Here is an 11,549-nt window from a genome sequence, read left to right on the forward strand (position 1 = left end):
AGTATACGAGGTATTTTCCCATCACTGAACCTCTGAAGTCTCATTTAGTCACTTGTTAGCAACCGCCTTTTTCAAGACAAATAAAAGCTAGTCAAAAGTCACAAGGGTATATTTCTGATGTATTTTACGTTGCAGAATAAGCCGCATAGCTTTTAATGCAAAACAATTTGTTCAATTCAAACCTCTTTTAGTTTTTAAAAACTAAACTTAACTAAAGCTCCTCTATTTCTACCCTGCTTCTCATCGCTATTTCTTTGAAAAATATCTATTTTTCTATTCCACGTCAAATATTATCCTCTGGCGGTATGTGAGAGTTTAAGCTTATAGTCCGAAACAATGCATCCACACCCATTTCTGGCTAAATCATATCAACTGATTTTAATCATGTGAACTTTGATATACTGGTCTCAATAAAACACACCTATCATTAAACACCTTTTAATGGGAGTTATTATTAATTATTAATTAACAGCAAGATTATCAGAAACTTTTATTTGCTGCATTGAAATTCTCCCACATGGAGCACCAAATGAAGTGGTATTGGTTGAAGCTGTTTATTAAAATTGATTTAATAAATATACACAGCATAACACCAAACCCAGGTGTGAATATCCTGTTATTTATTGAGCGTTAGTTTTTCTTCTTGAAGACTTGATGGCAGAGTTTGTCCTGACAGTAGATTTCCTAAAAAGAGAGAGTGATCAGCATGATAACTGGACAAATACACTAAAATATTCATTAATATACACATAAAAAGTGCCAAATTGGAATTGAGACAAAAAGTTACAGTATCACCTCGTTTATTTGGGTATGTATAATGATCTTTGGGTGTCATGTATGCACATAGAATGGTATGTTATAGGATAATAATTCAGTACCCTTAAAGTACCATCTTATGCCATGAGCGTAAACATTCATTTCTCCTTTTGTTGATGAATCACTTGTACAGGTGCAGTTCTTTACCAAGTGAAGCAGGTCTCCTTCAATCCATTGTGTCCAGCCTCGGTTCTCCTTTTCTCCCTTTTGCACACACACCAGTTTATCACCATCCCACCTCACCAGGGTCTGAAACAAATATTTCAGTATTTTCAGTCAATGTAAAAGATGAGTACTCTCATATATGGGACACCCCCACTCACGAACGGGACCCTGACCTGCACCTTTATGACATTAAAGGGATACTTCACCCCAAAATGAACATTTTGTCATTAATCACTTACCCCCATGTCGTTCCAAATCCGTAAAAGCTTTGTTCGTCTTTGGTACACAATGGTACTTTTCTGGACCTTGACACTGTTATTTATTTGGCAGTCTATGGGACATTCACAAGCCTCCCGGTTTTCATCCAAAATATCTTAAATTGTGTTCCGAAGATGAACAAAGCTTTTACGTGTTTGGACCGACATGGGGGTAAGTGATTAATAACAAAATTTTACAGTTTGGGGTGGAGTATCCCTTTAAGAGTCAAATATTATTATAGTTAAATTAGAACTCTATGGAACCCAAAGTGCATTAAAGCAGCAAATATACTGTATTTATCATTCACAACAATGCACTCAAATATACAGTACTTAGGGCTAAATTTAAGATTCATTATTTGAATCGATATTTCCACTCATTTGGATAACGCACATTTAATATAAACAAACTTAGTTTATTATTAACTGCTTTCATCTATTTGACTGAATTTAATTAAACATGCTTTCAAATGCGTTTATTTATATCATCATAAATCTGTTTAATGTAAAAACAATTACATTTATTCAGTTAAAAAGGATGAACATGGTTATAATATGGCTAGCTGCGGAAAAAGCAATAACCAGTTAAAGGGGCCATATGATGCTGCTAAAAAGAACATTATTTTGTGTATTTGGTGTAATGAGATGTGTTTATGCGGTTTAAGGTTAAAAAAACACATTATTTTCCATATACTGTACATTATTGTTTCTCCTCTATGCCCCGCCTTCTGAAAGGCTCATCTCTCTGAAAAGCAAGGTGTGCTGTGATTGGCCAGCTATGCAGCACGTTGTGATTGCCCGAATGCCTCAAGCATGTGACGGAAATGTTATGCCTCTTAACATATTGTGATGCCTTGTCCGGCCGGAGCGACGAGACATAAACATAAAACCCATTATAAACATGATATAAACATGATTTCTAGTTGTCTTCTTTTGGAAAGCAAAAACACAGTAGTTTCGCTTTCTCAACGAAACCCCATCACACATTGCGGCCTTTAAAATGTATGAGATTAAAATAAATTATATAATTATATAATAATTATAAATATATAAACCTGGTCATTGTCTATTTAAAACACATTCAGTGTTTTACAGATATTCTTACCCGTTTCTTTATGTACATGCATCTAATTGATTAGTTTATGTTAAAAATCTAAATAGATGTATATTTTATATGCAGATCTTAAATATTTTTAAATGGTGTATAACAAAGTAACATGATATTACCATCTGATCCATAACTGTACAACTGTACTATATTTTTCTCAAAAATAGTCAGAACAAAAAGGGAAAAACAACAACAAGAACTGCACAGGGGTCATGTGACCCTGGTTTGGACTTTGTTGCATTTTGTACACCTACCTTAACAATTCTGTTGTCCAGGGCTTTTGTGTGCTCCTCAAACTCCTCCCCGATGGTGAAATCCACCTCATAGTTTCTGAAGGTGCTGAGTGTTTTGGTCTCAAATTTGTCTCCGTTCTGCACGATGACCTTAGTCTGTTTGAGATGCACTGCGATCTTACGAGTGGCAAAGTCAATGTCTGTAGGGGAGGAATAGAATGAACTATTTAAAAGCCTTGAAAAGGAAGGATCAGCACGATCCAAGTAGAATCTCAGCAGGCACCTTGATATCAGTCTGACGTCAGTATTAATCAAGACTTGATCAAGATGCTGTTACATCATTTTAAATTCAGTTTGGATGGCAATTTCTTCCAGTGGTGATTGGGTGAAAATAAGAAGTTAATCCCACAAAAATTGGTTTAACATATATGTAGGCCAATATGTTTGATTCTATTTACATCACAACAATGTCATGTCACGTTTTTGACGTCAGTTTGATTTACTTATTTGACCTGTTTTTGGACGTCAATTTCATGTCTTTTCAGCATGAGTTTCCACTGGGAGTGGACTGAAAGGAGACTTTGAAATCACTGGGGACGCTGAAGAAACAGGGCCATAGTTCTTCTGTTATGCAACAGACTGACAGAAATGACCTCACACATATTCATACGCTGGGACAAAGGTGGCTCATCTCCCACCTTTATCAAAGCCACTGATAAGTTACTATGACCTCGCATGAACTTTGATCCTGAAAAAGCAGCCCATTTATTGATTCATTTCTTGCACAAGTAAAGATACTCAATGTTTTTTCTTCATTTAAATTAATTTATTAATTAACAAGGAATTCATATTTATTTATTTATTTATTTTCCTTAATCAGTCTGATTACTTTTTATTATTATTATTATTATTATTATTAAGCACAATGAGTCCATGCAATAAAATCTGTTGCAAAATGAATTTTTATACAACCCCAGTGCATGCACGATTTTGCGTTTTCAAGTTTATGGTTTTTATGTCATGTTTAATGTTTATTTCAAGCAATGCATGTTTTATTATGATTTTAGTTGTAGTTATTTATAATAACCCATAAAGTCTCTACTATTAAGTGAGTACATGCATTCAAATCTGTTGCAAAATGAATAAAAAAAAAAAAAAACCTGACAGAAACTGACATGAAATGTCATAACTTTTACTTTGGACTACATTGTCTTCATTTATGCAGAGTTACAGTGAACTCTGTCCACTAAGCACAAGATAAGTTACATGTAGATACAAGAGCCCGATCTGCATCTCTGGTGTGTTTATGCACCTGTTGATAACTACAGGATTCTAGCAGGTATTCAGTAATAGAAATCACATACCCAAAGCCTTCATGACATCCTCAAAGTTGTCATTGCTGACCATCTCCCACGTTCCATTGAAATCAGCCGGCATTGTGAAGCTGGATGTTGTGTGTATGTGTGTGAGAAGAGTAGAATGAGGCGAGCCACAGCCTTCTCTAGCGGTGTGTGTGTGATCAGATGAACCGCAGGAACAGAGTTCTTTTGATAAGACCCTTTATCTTCATTGAAACAGGGGTGGGCTTTAGAAATGGGATGTACTTGTGTCAGCTTTTAATATGGTCTGAGAGATAGATACAGACAAGCTGTGCAGAATTTGCAGCTGTCACGTCATTTTAAAGCTGTGGCAGCAGTATCCCACACATCCCTCATAACTGTTTTAATCAGCAGATTTCAAGTAATCATGTAGAATGTGCATTCAGATTCGAATGTTTTTAACAACTGCAGCATTCTTTGGAACACTCCCAAATCTAAAGTTCAAGAACAACTTGTAGAGTTCAATAAGAACTGAACCAAAAGGAGGACAAAGCAAATACTAAAAGTGTCATTCTGAATTGTTTTTTTTTTTTTTGGTTAATTCACCTTTCATTCAAATTACTATGCTGGTAATTTTATCTGCTATTAAAATATTGCATTAAACATGCAAAATATAAGCTTTTTCACTACTGGTCTCTACTACCCTAACCTTAACATTTGGACCCATCTGTATATATAATTTTTTACTTTGTTTTTTTTTACTTTAGGTTTTTTTCTATATTTTATTGGAAGAAGTCTGCACCAAGGCTGCATTATTTTTAAATACAAGAAAAAAAAAACAAAAAAAAAAACAGAAATTAAATGACCGTAAAAATAGCTCAAACATACAATAGTAATACTGTGAAATATTTTTAGTTTAAAATTGTAAAATATTTTAAAATGTAATTTATTCCTGTGATGAAAAGCTGCATTTTCAGCATAATTACTTCAGTCTTCAGTGTCACATGATCCTTCAGAAATCATTCTAATATGCTGTAAAACATTTCTTATTATCAGTGTTAAAAAGAGCTTAACATGTGGAAACCTTTACACATTTTATTCAGGATTCTTTGATGAAACAAAAGTTTAAAAGAACAGCGTTTTGTTTTAAGTATACTGAAATATAATTTGACATAATTCTTATGACAATGTGGAAGTTTTTACTGTCACTTTGGATGAATTTAATGCATCCTTGCTGAATAAATGTATTAATTTCTTTCAAAAACCAGAACCAGAATTTCTGAATGATGGTGAATGTTTAAGTTCATAAAAATGTTGTTGAAATGACCCATGTGCAATAAAATAGCAAAGTATGGCATGTTTGATTAAATTAATTTAAAATGGGATTAGATGTTTTATTGCGCGTGCTGTATCTTTAAGTTTATTAATTGTATTATTATTGTACAGTAAAGAAAACATCAAGTATCAACTAAAATAAATATATTTTTAAAATACAAACTTAAATTACACTGTAAAAAATAATACACTACATCTACTCAATAAAATTGAGGCAACAGATTACAAGCAATAATATTAATTAAATTCAACAACTATTAAGAATTGAGTTACAATTAATCAAATGTGCTCCTTAAAAATTAGCCATTCAAATTAATTAGATGCAAATAGCACACACATTTTTTTTAAGTAAAATTTAAACAAAAATATTGTTTTTATCAGAGCACTATGTTAATGAATACTACTTAAAGGAATTGTTTTGATTTAACACAAAAAAAATAATTTAGTATTATTTTTAATGTGTGTATTAAATGAATTTGAATGAATTTATGTATGAATTACAGACACAGATGTTAAGATGAATTACAAACTTCTGCTTTATTGCCAACAACAGTTACAGTAGCATCTATTAGTATTCTCAGACAGAGGGAACATTTACTAGTCTCTCAACAGAATCAACTGTTTTTTTATCCACAATTACTTTCTAAGGCATATAAATTCAAGTCTGCAGAATAAAGTCACTTTTTGTGTTTCTTTTTAGGAACAAATATTTTAAAATACACAATGCAATTACCTTTTTGGGGGCATTTTTCTCTTTCTAGACACAAAATGTTCAAATATGTGAGGTCTTTGTTTGGCAACATGGAACCACAGAACAGATAAAACCATCTTATTTTAAGTCAGCAGTTTAGACCTGAGTGACTAGACTCTGTTTGACAGCTTTGAAGCATCCAGCTCCATGATAAGTTTCTGAAATACCTCAAACTATACTTTACATTCCTGGGATAATGGAGATTCAGTGCATACGTCAAACCAAGGAGGATATAGCAAGCCCTGGGAACACCTTCAAGGCCTGTAACAACTTTTTTCCCCCTCGATAACAGTTCCAATGTCCTTTCGACTGTCAATGATAGCTCCCGTCTTGGTCCCAATTGCTGCCATCACAAGCTGTCCAATTCCTGTCTGGTCTTCATTGTCCTGTAACATTAAAGCAGTGACACTCAAAACCTATGAAATATTGATCAAACGATCTGAAACTCAATTTGTTTAATAAGAAAGTCCAATGAACAATATTATGGCCTCTTCAGGAAGCAAACAACAATTTTGATATACATTCACACTTCTGGTATATTGAAATTAAGATAGCACACTTTCATTTCTTTGATGAGCTCTCCTGCATGTCCCTTAAGGAATTCTATAATGCAGCTGATGACCACCTCTCTTGTCATATCAACAGAAGACTGCTCATCCTAAAAAAAAAGAAAAAAAAAAGAGAGGTTAATTTAGTTGTGTTAAACAGGGGTGCAAGAAATGTCAACAGGTGAGCAAAAAACTATATAAAACCCCATTCACACAAAGAACGATAACTACAAAGATAACAATATTAGCGTCCACAACAGCGAACTATATTGTCTGTTTATTCTAAGTGCATGCTCGTCTGCCGCTTTATATTCTCTAGCTCGTTATAGCAGGATTCTGATTGGGTGTCAATGTTTGTATCATTCATCAGCTGGAAAAAAATCATTCTGGAAGTGATTCCAACGATATTGTTTCTCTGTGCCTTTATCATTATAGTTGTGGTCTGCTATTATTTAATATTGAGAACAATTTTTAAAACGATATCTTTATCATTATCTTTATAGTTATCATGCTTGGTTTGCCTCCACAATACAAAACACAAAACACAAAAGATTTTTTTTTGTGAAAGTCCAAGAACTATTATTATTATTAACTACTAATGCAACAAAACATAACCTCACTGAACTGTTGTCACAAATAAATGCATTTGTCAGCTTTTTTTGTTTGAGAACCTAATCATCAAGTTTGGCATTTAATTTACAATAGAAGGAGAAGTAGGCCTACATGCTGATGATCATAAAGAAAAATACAAGAATAAACAATTAATCTCACCCTTACATAAAACAACAACTTAAGTAGCCAAATGGCTTGCAAGCTTCATTATAAACTGTACCTTCAGTAGCTCCATCTCAGTCTTCAGTCTTTTTTCAAGTGCTCCTCCTTTGGCATGAAACCGTTGTCAAGAGCTTGGGAGAGTGAAGATCCAGTGAGGACCAGTTCAGGTTTCAGCTGCACAGTGGTTATTCTTTAAAATTCTGCATTCACCTGAAATAGGGAATGAGAGACAAATTAATTTCTATGTTTTGAGAGAGGGTTTTCAGATACATTATGTTCCTTTTGGTCTCTAAACATTGGTAACTCACTTGAGAAGAATGAAATAGGGCTGTCCATCGTTCCTTTATGTCTTGCACAAGTGGACATTGATTAATGATTTTGTGTCGTCGAAGTTTTGTTCATCTCCTTTATCATCTTTTCATTGTTCTTCTAAATTCTCTTTTGCAATTCTGCAAAAATAATTTTAATAGAAATGTGGAATGTTAATAATTCTGTATACCAAAATATCTAACATTTATAGCGATCATTTATTATTTTATTCTGAAACACAAAATAACAAAGAACTAACCTGGGCTTCCGTACAATCGCGATGGCGCAGAATGACAGTTTAATCTTGTTGTTAGCTCCTAATAGGATGTGTAACTATGAGGAATGATAAGAATAAATGGATTTTATTTAAATGAAATACATACACGCTTCACTGTTGCCCGTGTTTGTTACTGTAGATTAGTGCTGAACGTCCTGGCAGATCACCAGGTCAGGTCCTCACAGATGTGTAAAAATAAATAAATAAATTATATATATAAATAATCGATGTTCGATTTGCAACCCTTCGATGTTTCGATGTTGTGTTACAAAATGCATTTATGTTCATGGATTATTTTTCAAAATATGCCAATGTGAGGGATTGAAACAGAGTTACAGAGAAGTGCATTGGATTGATGGAAACGGAGTGCACACTGTTCAACGGCAGCGCTAACGTTAAATAGTTTTAAAATGAACCTTCAGCCATTAATCGGTGTAAAACATACTTTTCCATACTTTATGAGCAACACCCTAGTTCAAACGTACGGAGCCAATACGTGACGTGGATAGGCCACAAAATAAGAATTCCTACAGAATTTTTTCGCGTTAGTTAATATTGTAAACTACAAAAAAAAAAAAAAAAAAAAAAAAAAAAAAAAAGTGGCTACATGAACGAATTAACGTTAGAATCTTTATTTTTCAAGCAAATCAGCAAATCAATTTTAAATAGCAGACTTTAATTAGTATTTTTATTATTATTATTATTATCATCATCATCATTGACGCCTACATTAGATCAATTAGAACAATTTACATCAGTTTTTTCATATATAAAATAAATTATATTCCTTACCTTTGAGAAAATAACTGAACAAGAGCAGCGATCAGCCTTGCCTCCAGGTTGTCAGCGGGAAACTCCAGCGCATGCGTGCCTCGCGCTCACGAGCTGATTCAAACCGCGCATTGTTACAGGAAATGCTTGTAAATTGAAACCAACTTATTTCCATCATGTTGGATTCATTCAATAATCTCTCTATTTGAAATTATTCAAAAATAATAGCTAAATCCTTAACAACAAAATTGAGTAGGTTTTATTCTAGACATTTTTAATTAGTTTTAATTCAAAAAATGTTTAAAAAAGCAAGAAATTAATTTTGTTAAATAGTTTACACATTAAATTAAATGAAATCTACAAACCCACAGAATGACTTTTTACAGTGTACGTTAACAACTAAAATAAATGTATTTTTATTATATTTATATGTATATTAATAATAAAAAAAAAATTCTTCTGATTTAGGGGTCAAATTATGGCCTGGATAGTTTCACCCAGTCTTAAGGTGAAAGAGAAGATGAGAGTGATGTATCTGCATGCAGTTTTCACTGTAAAAAATGTTACAATGTCAAAGGGCATGTTGCTTAACAAATAGAACTTAGGGCATTTCTCATATCATTTTTTTTCCCAAGAATCTTAAAGAGAGTTTAAGGTTTTCAGTTTGTTCTTAAAAACCATCAAGCCATTCTTATCCCATCAACAATATTTTGTCTTTCTAAAAATCATCTGAGTCAAAAAACATTTCAAAGCAATTATCAAACACAAAACAACTACTAAGAAAAAAAAAACATATAAATTCATCATTTTAGGCTGAATGATGAATCATTACAAGTGCATCAAATTTGTACACATACACATATACTTCAGATCATGTAGGCCAAAGTTCAGTTTGCTTTCTGTGACGTACTCTTGTGCAGTTCTTCCTGTAAATAATATTACCGTTTAAATAATGACAACAATTATGCAGTTTCATTGATTATGACGTTAGTGTTTTAATTTTACTGCATTGCTCACAGTGTTAACAGTGTAACAGACAAAGTATAATTTTGACAAACCACGCCAGATAATGTACTTAAACCTTAACCATCCCTGCAATACCCTGACTGTACTAAGACAACGGTGAAGTGAGCCACTTCATTTGCTTAAAAAAGAGAAAAAAAAAGTGCACCAGCAAGGACCACAGTTGGAGAACAGCAGAAAATAATTGAGTCTCAGGGTCAGAAAAGCTTCAAAAAACGATCAAACAGCACCTACATCAGCACATGCTGTTCATGAGGGTTTTGAGAAAAATTCTCCTCACTCATCTAAAAACAAACTCCAGCATATTTACTTGTCAGACACGACTGGAACTTCAAATGGGACTGGCTTTTATGATCAGATGAAACTAAAAAATGAGCTTTTTAGCAGCAAACACTCAAGATGGGTTTGGTGAACACAGGGATATGAAAGTACCCCATGTGTACAATGAAATATACTGCTATATTTTTGATGTTGTGGGCCTATATTTCTGCTGGAGGTCCTGGACATCTTGTTCAGATACATGACATCATGGATTCTATCAAATACCAACAGATAAAAAATCAGTAAGTGATTGACTCTGTTAGAAATCTTATAATGGGCCATGTTTGGATCTTCCAACAGTACAATAACCCAAACACAAACCTCAAAAACAACACAGAAATGGGTCACTGAGTACAAAACCAAGCTTCTGCTATATAGAAAATGAGTGTGTTGAACTGAAGAGGAGAAGCACCAACATGGAGCTGGGAATCTGAAGGGTCTGGAGTGATTCTGGATGAAGGAATGGTCTCTGATCTCTTGTCAGGTGTTCTCTAACCTCATCAGGCATTATTAAAGAAAACTTAGAGCTGTTATTTTGGCAAATGGAGGTTTAAAAAAAAAATTGAATAAAAGGGTACCATTAATTGTGGCCAATGTGTTTTGGAGAAAAACATTTGTTTCATAATGATATTTCCCCCCATTTAAAAAAATTATTCTCCAATGAAAGGTTAGATTTTCGCTGGGGCCTCACAAACCTCTGGGCCCTATGCGCTCGGTCACCCTTTTCCCCACACTAGTGATGCCCCTGAGGACATAAACTGTACTTTAATCTCTATGGCATGTTTCCGATCAAGTCAAATGACATCAACCTTTATCTCTATAGCGCTTTATACAGTAGGTCATACTGATTGTTTCAAAGATATTTAATGATATTGCAGTAATATAGTATATAAATAAAATGTATGAATAAAAAATTATATTTCAGTTATGCAAACAGAATTAAATTCCACTGTCAAGCAGCTCTAAAAAGAAAGTGTATTTACCCTAAAGACAGATAGAACAAATTGTTGGCAGAGGCTACCCTGATAGAAAGCAACCATTGAATTAATGTTGAAAATGGTTGATTTGTCAATGTTAGTTGCACTGAATCAAAATCAATTAATGTTGAAATTTCAGCAAAGCACCATTATTGGGATCAGTGTTTGCTGTAGTTGGGCTCTTGATGCTTTGTATTTTAATGTTAGGTTTTCATTGTTACTTGTACACTTGTTGAGGCAATGAAAACAAAGATCCATTGGGATCAGGTGAGGTTATTTAATTTCTCACAAGCGTGCTGTGATTTTTTTATGTGTGATACTACACTGTGAGATTAAAGCAGTGGTATGGTCATACTTCTATGAATTAACAGAAAATACAGAAAAAACAAGCTCATTAAATTTCTGAATCAATTAGACATCAAGAATCAGTGTATGAAACTCAACAATGGCGACAATCAACAAAAGAAAATTGTATGCTGAAATACACCCTGGGTATCAACTTATTCATGACTCCCAGCATGCATTGCAATTGATCGGTTTATCTGAATTAGTTTGATGATTCTCA

The 11,549-nt window shown here is 33.5% G+C and overlaps 1 protein-coding gene and 1 long non-coding RNA gene across 4 annotated transcripts; both read right to left on the minus strand.

Moving 5' to 3' along the window:
* Positions 1-538: 538 nt before the first annotated feature.
* rbp2a (retinol binding protein 2a, cellular) lies at positions 539-4,136 on the minus strand. The gene is made up of 4 exons (XM_042739060.1): positions 3,944-4,136; positions 2,601-2,779; positions 964-1,065; positions 539-684 (listed from the first exon to the last, which is right to left on the minus strand). The coding sequence occupies exons 1-4, from the start codon at positions 4,014-4,016 to the stop codon at positions 631-633; spliced, it is 408 nt and encodes a 135-aa protein (XP_042594994.1). The 5' UTR covers positions 4,017-4,136; the 3' UTR covers positions 539-630.
* A 1,609-nt stretch (positions 4,137-5,745) lies between these two features.
* Positions 5,746-8,904, minus strand: LOC109058230. Of its 3 annotated transcripts, none has more exons than XR_006156531.1 (6): positions 8,685-8,904; positions 7,999-8,070; positions 7,615-7,755; positions 7,365-7,516; positions 6,544-6,642; positions 5,746-6,370 (listed from the first exon to the last, which is right to left on the minus strand). It is a non-coding gene; the product is annotated as an uncharacterized LOC109058230 (long non-coding RNA). The 3 variants fall into 3 exon arrangements; XR_006156529.1 differs by lacking the exon at positions 7,999-8,070 and adding an exon at positions 7,875-7,948 and having other exon boundaries at positions 8,685-8,893; XR_006156530.1 differs by lacking the exon at positions 7,999-8,070 and having other exon boundaries at positions 8,685-8,866.
* Between the last annotated feature and the right edge of the window lie 2,645 nt (positions 8,905-11,549).

Source organism: Cyprinus carpio, chromosome B15 (assembly GCF_018340385.1).
Source record: "Cyprinus carpio isolate SPL01 chromosome B15, ASM1834038v1, whole genome shotgun sequence".
Classification (NCBI taxonomy): domain Eukaryota; kingdom Metazoa; phylum Chordata; class Actinopteri; order Cypriniformes; family Cyprinidae; genus Cyprinus; species Cyprinus carpio.

What these genes read in the sequence shown, in the direction of transcription:
- rbp2a (XM_042739060.1), bottom strand. Translation starts at nt 4,016, where the DNA reads ATGCCGGCTGATTTCAATGGAACGTGGGAGATGGTCAGCAATGACAAC. An exon ending in GGATGTCATGAAGGCTTTGG is followed by an intron (nt 2,780 to 3,943) that starts GTATGTGATTTC and finishes CCTCCCCTACAG; the next exon opens with ACATTGACTTTGCCACTCGT. An exon ending in AAGGAGACCTGCTTCACTTG is followed by an intron (nt 685 to 963) that starts GTAAAGAACTGC and finishes CTCTCTTTTTAG; the next exon opens with GAAATCTACTGTCAGGACAA.